The sequence below is a fragment of the Quercus suber genome, unplaced genomic scaffold (assembly GCF_002906115.3).
Source record: "Quercus suber isolate HL8 unplaced genomic scaffold, Cork oak 2.0 scaffold_180, whole genome shotgun sequence".
NCBI lineage: Eukaryota > Viridiplantae > Streptophyta > Magnoliopsida > Fagales > Fagaceae > Quercus > Quercus suber.
The window spans coordinates 826448-841679 of NW_027069639.1; the positions used below are offsets into that span (position 1 = coordinate 826448).

Below are 15232 nucleotides of genomic sequence, written 5' to 3' on the forward strand. Positions count from 1 at the left end.
AAAGTGTAAAAATGAAATTAACTCTAGAAAAATTGAGATGTTAAAGAGTTGAGTAATTCTAGTACTACATAAATTGCCGCAATTATTTTATGTGTTAGACTATGATTGACTGTCTGTCACTTTCGCATGGTAAAAAAAAAAAAAAAAAAAAAAAAAAAAAAAAAAAAAAAAAAAAAAAAAAAAAAACCACTCTCACATAGGTGATAGGTCTATGATTGATACATTTTTTTTTATTATATACTTACTTCTAACAATTGAGAAAATAATTTAATCTTTTTTAATGTCAGCAAACTTGTTCATTTCCAGCTGTTGTCATTTAAGCAAGGCATTACTTAGGCTCCATTTTTGTCTCTACCATATCACGGCAATCATACTGTATAAGCACGGCATAACCTCCACTAAATTATCACAAAGATGATTATGATCGTGGACCCCATATCCAAATGGTTTGGCAAAATGATGGGATAATCAGTAATCATTGCGTGAACGGTTTTGACTTCATATTCAATCATGTTCGCATAAACATAAACCACATCTTTTTCTTTTTCTTTTTCTTTTTTTTCCTGTGCTTGAAACTTTTAATAATGTCGGTTAATCAAAGAAGTAAAAAGGAAACAGCAATGAATATTGTTTAAAGTCTAAGAAATCACATGTAATTACAGATGAAAGGTAACAATGATCTCGCAGTCTTTTCCGAGTTCTGTTCTGTTAAATATATTTTTTGAGATGGCATTAATGATTAATGTACTAGAGCTGGAAAATGTTGCTTTCCATGGTATTTCAAGGTTGTTGAAAATCCATAGTTAAAGAACCGTGGAAGCCACACATTTTAGGCTTTGGCTACAAGTCTATAACAACGTAACAACGCCAATTGTTTGGATTCATACACTACTCTAGCTCAATGAAAAAAAAAAAAAAAAAGACTCAACTTATGCCCCTATATAGTTTGCAATCATATTTTTCTATCATCACTTATAAGAGCATTCATAACCGAAAATGTCATTCTATTCTATTTTACCATCTTAAAAAGCTATTTTATCAATTATACTGTACCATTTTACAGCACACCTAATATCCCAACTTTTATTTTCCTATTCTACTCATTAAAATAATATATCTACACAATAAAATATATTTTCCAATAAAATATATCTCCTTTCTCTAATTTCTTTCTCTCTTCCTCCCCTATCTCTCACCGCCGTGAACAAACCCAATACCCCACAAACTCATCAAACCCACGCCAGACTTGAGAGACCCACAACCCACGACCCACACCGGACTTGAGAGAGCCATGACCTGTGCTGAACTTGATGCACCCAAGAACCGCGACAGAGCCATGATCCACGGAGAAGACGAGAAGAACAACTGGGCTTGGTCAGGTGGCTTGCGATGGCTTGTGACAGTAGCTTGCGGTGGGGCCTATGATAGTGGGTTTGGCCATGGTGGCTTGGTGATGGCGTTCATGTCCACCATGGTTTTGGGTCTGAAGAGGAGAGAGCAAACAAGAGAGAAGAAGACAAGAGGGAAATAAAATAATGAGAAAGGAAGAGAGACAAGAATCAATAGATAATAAAATAATAATTTTTAATTATACAATCTTGCTACAATACCATCCTAGAAATAGGATGATACTCTAGCAACATTGTAAAATTTTTTACAATTGGCACAATTTGACAGTCCGGCTAAAGCATCATTTTAAGGATTTGATGGTAAAATATATCAACATATAGGATATTCAAGGCCGATTGTGAATGCTCTAAGAAAAGGAATATGCAATGCTTAAACTTAAAACCAATAAGTGGAAGCTAAAGTTGGGCTCAAAGAAACTATAAAAATTTAAAAAATTTAAAAATAAGAGAGAGAGAGAGAGAGAGAGAGAGAGAGAGAGAGAGCGCAAATGATCATGCACAAAACATTTTCTATTTCATACTTTCAACTTTACCTGACCATTCACTCAAAAAAAAAAAAAACTTTACCTGACCAAATTCCAATTATATTTGGTCAAATTGATAAGCTTACAAACTGTTCAGTACAACTGAACCATAGATGGACCTCAATTGCCAAATTCATGCTCCATTTACTTATCCCTGTTCTGTTCTCCTACACCATCCCATTCGACAAAAAGACAAATTGTTGAGAAACTTGAACGATTACTTCTTGACCAAAGGAGCAAGTTCACCCTTTTCGTACATGGACGTCAGAATGTCGCAACCCCCAACCAATTCACCATTGACAAAGATCTGTGGGAATGTAGGCCAGTTACTATACTTCTTCAGTGTCTCCCTCAATCCATGATTATACTCTTCATCGAGCACATCAACGCTTTCATAATCCACCCCCTCACTTTCAAGGATGCCAACTACCCTTTGTGAGAATCCACACATTGGTGCACTTCTTGAACCTTTGATAAATGCCACCACCTTGTTCTCCTTGACCAACTTGTCAATGAGTTCCTCCAGTGGGACTGTCAGTTGGACATGACGGCCAGGTGTCAGCCGAAGATCAGGCTTCTTCTTTGGTGGCTGCCGGACCCAGGTAATGTTTCCTGTTTCATTACCTGGTGGGATCTTTCCAGAGGCTTTTATGTATTCCTCCATCCATGATTTCCAAGCTTGGGTAAGAGCTGCTCTATCAGGTTCATCTACTACCCCAACCTACAATTGAAACTTTTACAATAGTCACTAATAGGCAAATATTAGTATATTACTCTCTTAATTAGTGTGCACAAATCTAGACAAATCATATCATCAACAAATTAAAAAGACTGGTAGGCATATCTACTTAGTGTGCGTTTGGCTCCAGCTTAAAAAACTAGCTTATTTTACTATTTAGTTTATTTTTTCTACTATTCATAGGCTCCACTGCACTTTTTGGTACTATTCATAAGTCCCACTGTATAATTTCAGTTAACTATTACATTTATCTACAGTACTTTTAACAAAAAATTTTCAATTTCAACAAAATAAGCAGATCCTAAACAAACCCTTAGTGTCTGTTTGGCTAGCTTATTTTTTGTCAACTTATTTTACTATTCAACTTATTTTTGCTACTATTTATGAGTCTCACTGCACTTTTTGGTACTATTCATAAGTCCTACTATACTATTTCAACTAACATTTACCTTTATATATAGTACTTTTATCAAAAAAAATTCAGTTCCAGCAAAATAAGCGGATCCCAAACAAACCCTTAATAGGTTGATTTAATGACTTTTGCTTTAAGATATATCAATCATTCTCATTAGCAGAAAAACCTCATAAGATCCTTCCCTGTACTTCTAAATTGATTTAATATCTTGTAACCTATTAGGGTTAATTAGATTCAATGATTTTGTTTCACTACTTATATATACAAAAATAAAATAAAATAAAATTCAATGATTTTGTAGACATCTGAATTCTTCATAATAGCTGAGCATGCCCATGGTTGTTTGAGTACCTTCAGTCTTCACACTCACAAGAGTTCTTGGGATCAGATCCCAGTACACAAGAATTCGGCAAGGTGTAATGGGGGAACATGATTGAAGGCAGGTATTTGAATGTTCAGGCATGCTTACTAGAACCCAATCATGCTTTAGTGGAGCCTACGCATCATTGTAGCTGAAATATTCTTTCTCAAGCTTGGCTATTATAAGTTCATCCACCTTGACCCTATTATGTCAGTGCCGAAAGAAATATGCTCTTGTATTATACTTTTTAGAGTAAATGACGCATTACCTCCCTGTGATTAGCCCAGTTTCATTTACCCCTTGACTTTTCAATTGTTTCACTTTACCCCCTATGGAATGGACTAAAATGAAAATGTTTAATTTTCCATCTAATTTGATGGAATTTGGCATGTGAGAGGCACCTATGCCTTGATTCCACCTGAAAAAACACCCTAGAAACCTGATGCCATGGAGGGAATGACTCCCACAATTCTTCACACCTCACAGCTAAAAAGTAGAAAGAAAAAGCTAGGCCAACTGTTTTTGTATACATCTGTGTTTTTGTGAATCTTAGTTTCGTTTGGTTGAATTTAAGATGTTCTTTGTTGCAATTATCTTAAAGACATTTCAAGGAGAAGATTATTGTCTTAATATGAGAATTTTTGCTTTGCATTTAACCTTGCAACGCTTAGTATGATCAATTGGTGCCAATTACTTTTAATATTCCCTTTTTTGGACCTTAGATAATTTGTTATGTACTTATATTGGTTGAATTTGCTATTAGATTTTACCCATTTTCATCCATTTTGACGAACAAATATTACATTCTTGATAAGATTTAATTTGTAACTTTTTGGTGGATTAAAGTGCATCAGGTTTCTATGGTGTTTTCCAGGTAAAAACAAGGCACACGTGCATCTCTTATAACAAATTCCGTCAGATTAAGACAGAAAATTAAACGTTTTCATATTAATCCATTTCACTGGGCTAAACCAAACAGAGATTATATGCCCTTTACCCTTTTTTTTATTAGTACTATTAAAAACGATAAGATATAACTCTAATACCATGTTAGACAAGGCATGACATAGCTTTGATAGTATGATGAAGTATATGAGAAAACATAAAGAAGAAAATAAATAAGGCAGCGAGAAAAGAAGAGGTTGAAAGAGAACACATAAAATTTACATGGTTTATCCTTAAGGACCAACATCCACAACAGAAAGTGATTGATGGCTACATCTTTATTATTAAGCTCTATGTTACAATGAACCCACTTAAGGGTATTTTAATTTTTGATAAGCACTTAATGGTATTTATATTAAGCCAAATCCTAGACAAACTAGGGTTACAATACTTAAACTAAAAATAAGATTAGGATTACTTTTCTTGCATTCCAATAACAACAATAACCAAACCTTGGTGCCAAATATTTTGGGGTCTGCCATCAATCCTTTCTACCATTCTATTCAATCCAAAGTCATACTCTTGGTTACTTTCTTACATTCCAAGTGGGATTAAATATACTGAATATGGACAAAGACTTGGGCCTTGATATTTGTAATAGGTCCACAAACCTATTGGGTTTTGAATCCACAATTTCAACCTCCCACCATTCTTAATGCGTCATTTAAGCTATAGCTCATTCTCTTATACTTTCCCTAATGAATTATCTAGAAGTGAACTGACCAATGTACAATGGCTTCTCAATGCATTCAAGTCTAAAACTTCCCAAATATGAAACCCTAAGCAATAGCCCAAATGGAAAAATACTTGTGTCCCAAGAAATTTTTCCCAAGCAAAGTTGCGTGGCTGACATCATTTATATTATATTAAAGTGGCACAATTAGAATCCAAACTAGTTTCTAATTGTGGTCTAATTTTGCGCCACATGTCCAATTTAGATTTCTTAATTTTGGTGTCAAGTTACCCATTCATTATACTTAGCACGAGAGCCGAAATAACCACAAATACAGCAACCAAAACTTCATTTCATGCTTAACCCAACATAATAAAAAATAATTCTAGGGTAATAGTGTAATTTTCTGACTAAGAACCCTCCAGATAAGAAATTAATGCAAAAATTATTAACCAAAAAAAAAAAACGATTAGAAAAACCGTTATACCTTAACGGAGGAGCAGAGCTCCGGCACTGATTTTAGGTGAACGGTAACGCTGGCCGCTATATCCCGTGATATACCAATGAACTGAAGCTCCTCGTTGTTGTCATAAACGGCGTAAACGCCAGCATCAGAAGGAAATTTTTCGTTTACTTCGTTAGGTAACGGCGGCACGGCGATTAGTTCCGTTTCCGTTAAGTTCTTGTGAGCTGAAGTGATTGTTGTTGTGAAAGCGCGAGGTTTAGTTGGGTTTTTGGATTTGTTGAGAGAAATAGAAGGGAAAGTGAGGGAGGGTTTAGGGTGTGAATAGAATGAAAGGGAAGGGGCATTTTGAGAAGAGCGAAAAGAGAGTGAGCGAAGAGAGGAGGTACTATGAATTGGAGAGAGGTTGATTGTGTTCGTAGCCATTGAGGATGTTTGATTTTTTAGTTGTTTTAGCCTCTGGTTTTTCCTTTTAGGTTGTTAGTTTTTCTTGAAGCACAGAGAGAACTAGCTCAGGCTCAGGTTGTTTGGACTTGAAAATTGGGTTGGGTTTGATTTGGAAACTAGGCCCAATTCTTATATCAAAATAAAATAAAACTAAAGCATTTTTTTTTTAATTTTATAAAAATTATGTTATTAAACTTGTTTTAAAATTGATGCTTTTTAAGAAAAAGTTTGTACTCTTTTTTAATATTCTAAAAATAACTCTAAATATCTGTTAGGATTACATATTATATCTATGTTCCAATGTTATATATAGGGTGAAATTGACATTAACTTTAAGTTTTTAACTTTTATGTACAGTTTTTTAAAACCTCACTTTTTTTCATATTTCTCACTTAATTTGATACAAATATACTTTAATACACTTTTAGTAAAAAAAATTTAGCAAAAAGTTAAATAAACTTTTCCCAAACAGACACATAATATAAATTAAGAATTTATAGGAAGAAAGTGAGGATTAAACTCCGATAAGAATTATGTTGACTTTGATTGAAATCAATATCTTAGATCAATTCCTTCATTACATGACCTAAAAATTTTCTTTCTGATGAATTTTTCTATCATTTTCACAAACTATGCACATCCTATGAATGGTTTGTGCAAGATTTCTTTTCAAAAATTCACTCCCCCTTCTCTTGGTTATTTTTGGAATTAACCTATTTGGGGCTAATATTTTACAATCCAACACAATAGGCCTCACCAAATAAACTTCATGTATTCTGGCTCAAAATATAGTCAAAGGCCCAATCACTACTAGAGGAAACGGGGTTTGCGTCCTACTACTATAAATAGGTGGATATCAATATCTTGTAAATAATTGATCAAGCCCGAAACTACACAAATGTGTAAATAAACAAGGCCAAATTAATTTAATACCTAACAATCTATTTACAACAATTTAGTAGGTTCAAATTGAATCTTCTCCCATTCAACAGTACCATCATAATTCCCTTTTTCCCCTTTTCACCTAATTTTTCTCTTCATCCATTCATATGAATTATTACTTATATTTAATTTACTCTTATATTCTTCATGTGTACCCAATGTATTACTACCTCTTCTTACATAAGGTTTGACTATCCACCCTTATGTGAGAAGGAAACGTAATGCTGATGTGAGTAGCAGACTCCATCCCCTAACATGACCTTGGGTCCAAAAACACATCAATTGGAAAATAACCCATGATGAATAAAAAGGACAACACAATTAATTTGTACTATGCATATTTTTTTTTTCCTTTCGAACATACCCAGATAACAACAAATATCAAGAAACTTCTTACTTCAATGAACTTGTAAGAAATCAAAGACACGTTAAGGAGAAAAGGGCAAGAGGAAGGGAACAAACTGTATGGTACATTGGCCAACCTCCCCTCTCACCTAATATAAATGTTGACGTAGGACTTATGAACTGTTTCCACACGTGTGCAAATTTTGCTATTTACATACTAGGGTTTAAGCATTGAATGCAGCCACCTTAAAATAGACTTTGCTTGGAAAGTGCACAATGAAAAAGTCCCTTTAGCCTTTACAACTGTTTTCCACACGTGTATAATTGAACTGTACGATTCGATTAGGCCAAATCCATTTTCCAACGCATCGACATCATCTTCCATTACCTAGTTTTACCTAGATGTTGATTTATGATTACCTAGGAGGCTAAGGACAATCCTTTCTCTTCGTCGGACAACAATGGAGGATTAGAAATTTGGAATTGTCCAATCTGGTTCATGTTTTTTATTGGGGTGAACATGAAGGATCTTCAGGCTGGGACCAATTTTTAGTTGTACTTGTTGCAGTGATTGCGTTGTGTGGGTTATAATGTCCATGTCAAGCATATTTTAATCTTGAAAGCACCACCAGTAGATTACGAATAGCTTTGATTTGGAAGTAACAATTATTTTACAATGTAAATACAAAAATATATGTTCTTGGCAATGTACATTGCTGCACTGACAATTCTGTATATATCAATATTCCCCACAACATGATCTTTCAATAATAACTGACCCTTAACAGCCCCTATAGCTGGATTTAATGATTACCAGTTACATATGACTCTAGTGGGATTAATTGATTAAAACCAACAGAGGAGGACAGCACATGCTGATCCATTTCATAATTTGTAGGACACTTCGTAATGAAGATAATTTAAGAAAACTTCAAGTCATTTTACTTATCTACCAATGAGGTTGTGACCCAGGTTTTTAATTCGGATATATTGAAGTCAATGAAAAGATGGCGATGGTTTTATTATCAACTTAATTATATCGAGCTTCATTAATGGAAGACATTTATGATCATTCTGAGTCCCCACTATAGGTATTCTATAACAAATTTTTTTACAAGTTTTTCACCTTGTAAAGATAACTTGTTATAATTGGTTTTAATAAAAATGTTGTCAATAGCAAACCTACATATCAATGGTAGCTTTTATCATGAATTACCAAATGTCAAAGTTTGGTAATAAACTTAGTTATAGCTTAAAACTATAATTTCATTCAATATTTTTTTATTTAATGTGAATTTTGACAAATCTACTATTGAATTACATTTTTTTCTTATATCATCGATACTTGTAAAATTCTAAAAGATCAAGATCAATAACTATGTCATCAGTCAAATATTTAAATTTCAAATTTTTATAGTCTAAAGCATAAAAAATAAAATTATGAATCAAGTAGTAAATAACATTCGATTGATATAAAATTTGATATGTATGTTAAGAACATAAAAAACATGCAATTCAATGGTTAAATTTTCAAAATATGTAACAATGTTAATTTTTTTTACTAAGAATTGTAGTTTGTAGCGAAATTTTGTCCATTACCCATCATGCAAAAAATTTATGAAAAATTTTGGGTGTTTCTCATATTCCATGTACCTTACCGGCAGGCTCCTCATTAGTCAGTGATAACTGATAAGCCCCCGGGCATTATTTGACAGTAACCCTGAATCTTTTAAGGACAAGAGTCAATATCTACTATTATGGAAAAAAATAAGGTAGAATTTTTTTTACTATTGCTAAAAATGATATGTGAATAGAACTATATAGAAGTCATAAGAGAGAGAGATAGCTTCCTCTGAGCTCTAACACTCTTTGCAGCGACTGGTTACTATTCCCACCTAATATTAATTCTAAAGGGTCAAAACCTTGGCCATGGCACAGTGGTTGGAACATCTTTTAAGATTCCACTATGGGCAAAGAAAAAAAGAGCTCAAGATGTTAGCCTTTCAACTTATCCGCTCTAACCTCCATTATACTTTGAAATAGGTTAAATACCCAACCATATATACATGGCTTTATCTTTACTCTTACTCAAAACCCTATAAAATATGTTACTCATAAACCTCTCTCAAAGTCTTCATCATTCTGTTGCACAAGTTGATAAGCTTTATTTCACCATTAATCTTTCTTCACCAATCACCCTCCTCCAATGAGCATTGTACCTTCTAGTTCAGGCACAATGAAACCCCCTAGAGGAAGGCCACTTCTTCCCATTATTATTGCCATTGTCTGTGCTTTTGCCATCTTAGTTCTCCTCTACACAGAAACAATTACTTTTCTTTCTCCCACATCCATTTTCAAGATCAAATCCTGTTCCAGAAAAAACACTGCCATAAAATCCAGTTAAGTCCACAACTGGTTTTCTATTTACTGATACTTTCCTGTTGAATTCAATAGAATGGCAGAAAAGAATACATGTGACACATCAATCCGTATTAGTCTTTCAGACTTGATTGTTGTCTATACTTTCCTGTTAAAGATTATATCATTGATTATTCTAATGTTGTCGTGTTATATTCCTACAGAGGATAAAACTGCAGAGAATAATGTGGATGAGTCCCTTGTAGATGATAGATTTGAGTTCGACCCTGAAGAGTGCAATGTTGCTAATGGAAAGTGGGTGTTTAACCGTTCAATTAAGCCCTTCTACTCAGATAGAAGTTGCCCATATCTGGATAGGCAAGTTTCTTGTGTCAAGAATGGAAGGCTGGATTCTGATTATCAGCACTGGGAATGGCAGCCAGAAGATTGTACTTTGCCTAGGTTGATAAGTACAACAGTTTAATATTCTGTTATACAATGCATGTTTCTGGATTGGCTATTATTTTTTTAATACAGTTTTTGTTTTTAAAAACAAAAAATAGGAAATGGTTTGTAAATGAGATTTGCTCTGGTGTTTTTTTTTTTTCAGTTTCTAACAACTTTAACTCATGCATTATAGTTTTCAACTTTTTATAAATTAAAACACCAAAAAGATCTTTACATTGATTTGTTTTCTCTGAAATTTTGAAAAATGAAAAGAATTGTTTTCTCATTAAGTTTAAAACCCATAACAGTTTAATATTCTGTTATACAATGCATGTTTCTGGATTGGCTATTATTTTTTTAATACAGTTTTTGTTTTTAAAAACAAAAAATAGGAAATGGTTTGTAAATGAGATTTGCTCTGGTGTTTTTTTTTTTTTCAGTTTCTAACAACTTTAACTCATGCATTATAGTTTTCAACTTTTTATAAATTAAAACACCAAAAAGATCTTTACATTGATTTGTTTTCTCTGAAATTTTGAAAAATGAAAAGAATTGTTTTCTCATTAAGTTTAAAACCCATAATTCATGTACATTAAAGTTTTAGAAGACAACAAAAATATGTTTTCACTTTTCCTTTTTTTTTTTTTTTTTTTTTTTTTTTTTGTGAAAACTTTGAGCAGGAACTGAATTGTTTTCTAATTAAGTGCACCATATTCTGATTTATGTGCATTCTCACATACACATACTAATGCATGGAATTCTATGTCTTCTATCTTTTTCTTACCAAGTTTTTAATGATAAGAACTAGACAATTTTACTGAACCACAAGACTCTTGACCAAAATTCTCTTTAAACTGCTATAATTGATGTCTTAAAACGTAGATTCAATCAAGAACTTGCTCTTAAGAAACTGCGAGACAAGAGGCTACTGTTTGTAGGAGATTCATTACAACGAGGCCAATGGCAATCTTTAGTCTGTATGGTCGAATCCATCATACCTGAGGACAAGAAGTCCATGAAACGGGGCCGTTCTCATTCAGTCTTCAAAGCCAAGGTATAGACAATTGATTTTTGTAGCAGGAAAAAGCAAAAGCTAAAAAAGGCATCTATGAACGACCTTTATACATAGGTGTTTCTAATTCGAGCAAATTATGATGTGCTAAAAAAAAATAAAAGCTAACCTTTTTTCCACCAATATTTTTCAGGAATATAATGCTACTATTGAATTCTATTGGGCCCCATTTCTTGTGGAGTCCAATTCCGATGAACGTATTATAGGAGATCCAAAGCAGAGAATACTAAAAGTGGATTCTGTTTCCAAACATGCACAGCACTGGTTAGGAGTGGATATCCTTGTGTTCAATACTTATGTTTGGTGGATGAGTGGTCTTAGAATTAAATCACTGTGAGTTTTGGAACTTATTTTATTGATTGAACAAATTTTGAGTTATTTTGCATCATTCTTTTCCTCGAATTATTCAAAATAATGAGTGACTTGCGTGTTAAAAATATCCAATTGAATGCAGATGGGGATCATTTTCAAATGGGGAGGAAGGGTATGAAGAGTTGGATGCACCAGTTGCTTACAGAATTGGTTTGAAGACTTGGGCCAATTGGGTTGACTCCACTGTTAATCCCAACAAGACTCGTGTCTTCTTCACTACCATGTCCCCAACTCACACAAGGTCTACCTCTCTCTCTCTCTCTCTCTAGAATTTGAAACTTCTGATATCTGTTCTATAATAATTACTTCTTAATATTAGACTAAGACACCAATTGCTCTTTTAGTGTAGGTAAAATTTAAATCTATATCACTTATTCAACAACAGTAAGATTTTTTACCATTTAAACTAATTAGAATTCACTTTTCTTTCTCATTTAAGATTGGCGGTAGCACATTTAAAACAAGTTTTTCGATGGCTACTTCAAATCTTAGGAACTAAAGAAACCAGAACTTCTTGTTCAATGTCAAATTGGACATCTTATACCAATTCAAGCCCTCTGGATCACTTGCATCTCTCATCTACATCTACCACTGCATTTTTCTGAACAAATTTCAACTTTAAGAATGTACATTCAATTTCAATTCTCACATGGAATTTACACGATTGAGAGTCAAAAACAATTTCTATATAATGATCAAATTAACACAAGCATAAATCATACTTTCTTCTTATAATGTGATTGTACTCACAATTCAAATCTCGTCTCTTCAGAAGCGAAGACTGGAACCGCAAGGGTGGACTTAAATGTTTCAACGAGACAAAGCCAGTCATGAAAAAGAAACACTGGGGAACTGGTTCTGACAAGCGGATAATGAGTGTGGTAAACAGTGTGGTGGGAAAAATGAAAGTCCCAATTACATTCCTCAACATAACACAAATTTCTGAGTACAGAATCGATGCTCACTCATCAATTTACACAGAGACTGGAGGTAGATTGTTAAATAAAGAAGAGAGAGCGGACCCAATGCACCATGCAGATTGCATTCATTGGTGTTTGCCTGGAGTCCCAGACACATGGAATCAAATATTTTTGGCACATTTGTAGCAGCATGGATTAAAAAAATGGACAAAGATCCATGTGGTTTATGTCGCAAAACAAGGCACCAATTCTGGCTTTGCCTTTTTCTTGATGTCCTGATTATTTGGTTTCATCCTTACATTTGAATTGTATAGCAAAGCATTTTCAGTGTGAACCATTTTATTTTGGTATTGTAAAAAATTTCCATTCATTCATTCACCAAAACATACAGCGCCTGTGGCCATAAGGCATGATTGTCTTACCTATTAATTGTGCGGTGAATGTTTAGGAAGATGGAAACTTCTCAAAAAAGAAAATGATTAGCAACATGGTATATATGGATTTTCATAGTGCTGATAGGAATAGTTGAAGGGGAGCTCCATGCTAATTATAGAATCTAAATTATTTCAATGTGCTCTTGCCGCTACAAACTAGGTTTAAGTGTCCATTTGATATAACTTATTTCTCAGCTTTTTGAAAATTGCTTCTTCGAAAACCTGTATATTTAGAAAACAAGAGATTTAGAAAAACTATACTTAAAAAAAAGGTATGGTTTCAATACAGGATGCCAAATGGACACAAAGCAACATGCATAGTATAGTTAAATTTGAATATATGATGATAAATCTTGAAATTCTAAGAAAGTCTAGCTTCCAATCATATTATTATTAATTAGTACACCTCAATTATAGACTAACATTTATAGGTGATAAAAAATGGATTATTCTATGAGAGTCCGGATACACTCAAATGGAACTTATTGTTTCGTACTTTTTTATATGAAATATATATTTTGCACAATGTCTATACTTCCACACCAAATATCTACATTTTTATACACAATATATGAAAAAATATTGAAAACGTGATGTGAAAGAATGTAAATACCGTTAGATATAAAACAATCAATAAAAAAATATTAGTGGAGGTAAATCCAGTGACATCATTGCTATTCTGTAATATCTTAAAGCATTCACACCAGCTCATGTATAAGTGTGTATAATAAAAAAAAATTGCTCAAATTTACACATTTTTGTTCAAAAACAGCCCACATCAGTCTGTTTAAAATCTTGCAAAATCTTCTAAAATTATCAATGAGCTACGGTACCCGTGTAAATTTACATGGGCACTATAGCATGTGTATTTAGTTTTTTATTAATTTCCGTTCGCACCAATTTTTCTCTCTCTTCTCCGTGCATAATGACCTCAGCTCCTCATCTTCTTTTCTTCAAATGCACACAAACACACCCACACACAAACACATCCATAGAAAAATCAACACACAAACACATCCACGGACAAATCAACACACAAACACACCCACAGATCAGCTCAGAGATAGATCGGTGCTCGGAGATCAGTGTGGCGTTTGGTGGCGTAGATCAGTGTAGCGTAGACCAATGTGGCATAGATCAGCTCGTAGATCGGTGCTCGTAGATCAGATAGATCGGTACTCGGAGATCGGTTTCAGTGTTTGGCGTTTGGTGGGTTTCAGCTGTTGAGATCGAAGATTTTTGGTGGGTTTTGGGGATGTGGGTTACTGGATTTCAGGGGTCGTTTGGGGGAGATGGTGGTGGTAGTGGTGGGTTGTTTTGCTGGTGGTGGGTTGTGGGAGTGGGTGACAGTTGCGGTGGATAGTAGCTGTGCAGCTGAGATTTGGTGGTGGATCGGATTTGGTGGGTCAGGATGAGTGTGTGGTTGAGATTTGGTGGTGGTTGAGATTTTGTGATGGTGGTGGAAGAGGAAGGTGGATGGGTTTTGTGATTTGGAAGAGGAAGGCCAGAAAGATGGGTGTAGAGAGAGAGAGCAAGAAATCAGAAAAATGGGTAGAAAGAGAGAGAGAGAGAGAGAGCGCGTATTAAAGAGAGGCAATTAGAGAGAAATAAAAAAAAAAAAAAATTGGAGTATAATGAATATTTAAACTCTGTTTTGCAACCACAAATCCTTGTAGCTATTTTACAAACGCTCATTTTAAACTCAAAAGACATGTTTTCCAACAGCTTATGCAAACGCACCCAAAATTTAAAGGTGGGTCTTAAAGAATTAAGACATATCCATATACAGTAAATACTTAGATTTATAGATGGGTCTTTACTCTTTACTCTTAACAATCAGATTTTTTAGGCATGGCAAAAACTATATAATAGATCAGAACCTTACATGAAGATAAAACTGCAAAGAAATAAAATTTTCTTGTCTATAAATAGGGAGTCTAGCTAGCTATGTGGTTATATCAGGTGTGGTCTATGACTAAAGTAACAAATTTTTTTACTCAGAAATGTCATTGGATGATATGATAGCATAAAAACCCAAAACTAAAGTGAACTCACCCAGAAAATTATTCTCAGAAAGAAACATAATAGAGTCAGATTAAGCATAATACACACTGAAACAGCAAAATCCATTCATAAACTCAGGATTAAATCAAGCTATCACACAACAGTCAAATGAGAGAGAGAGAGAGAGAGAGAGATAACGGTTCAAACTGACCCGGAGACCGAAAGTGAACCGGTCGGAGACTGGTGGCTGTGGACTTTATGGGGTGGTCCGGCGGGAAGGTAGGGTCAGAGGGCAGTGGGTTGCTCAGAGAGAGAGAGATTGAAAGAGAATGCGGGGAGGTGGATCCTGTGGGGAAAAGTCT

At 34.1% G+C, this 15232-nt stretch overlaps 2 protein-coding genes across 2 annotated transcripts; one reads left to right on the forward strand and one right to left on the reverse strand.

Annotated features, from left to right (window-relative positions):
- Positions 1 to 1898: 1898 nt before the first annotated feature.
- On the reverse strand, positions 1899 to 6035 carry LOC112005443 (bifunctional monothiol glutaredoxin-S16, chloroplastic). The gene is made up of 2 exons (XM_024037696.2): positions 5554 to 6035; positions 1899 to 2654 (listed from the first exon to the last, which is right to left on the reverse strand). Exons 1-2 carry the CDS (start codon positions 5953 to 5955, stop codon positions 2151 to 2153), a joined length of 906 nt encoding a protein of 301 aa, XP_023893464.1. The 5' UTR covers positions 5956 to 6035; the 3' UTR covers positions 1899 to 2150.
- A 3343-nt stretch (positions 6036 to 9378) lies between these two features.
- LOC112005503 (protein trichome birefringence-like 3) lies at positions 9379 to 12806 on the forward strand. The gene is made up of 6 exons (XM_024037757.2): positions 9379 to 9662; positions 9846 to 10083; positions 10951 to 11122; positions 11274 to 11473; positions 11595 to 11753; positions 12285 to 12806. Exons 1-6 carry the CDS (start codon positions 9470 to 9472, stop codon positions 12616 to 12618), a joined length of 1296 nt encoding a protein of 431 aa, XP_023893525.1. The 5' UTR covers positions 9379 to 9469; the 3' UTR covers positions 12619 to 12806.
- Positions 12807 to 15232: the final 2426 nt, after the last annotated feature.

Excerpts from the sequence above, each read along its gene's own strand:
- LOC112005503 (XM_024037757.2), top strand. The coding sequence starts at position 9,470 with ATGAGCATTGTACCTTCTAGTTCAGGCACAATGAAACCCCCTAGAGGA. Across the intron at positions 9,663-9,845 it reads AAACACTGCCATAAAATCCA|AGGATAAAACTGCAGAGAAT; the intron begins GTTAAGTCCACA and ends ATATTCCTACAG. Across the intron at positions 11,754-12,284 it reads ATGTCCCCAACTCACACAAG|AAGCGAAGACTGGAACCGCA; the intron begins GTCTACCTCTCT and ends TCGTCTCTTCAG.
- LOC112005443 (XM_024037696.2), bottom strand. The coding sequence starts at position 5,955 with ATGGCTACGAACACAATCAACCTCTCTCCAATTCATAGTACCTCCTCT. Across the intron at positions 2,655-5,553 it reads AGCTCTGCTCCTCCGTTAAG|GTTGGGGTAGTAGATGAACC; the intron begins GTATAACGGTTT and ends TTTCAATTGTAG.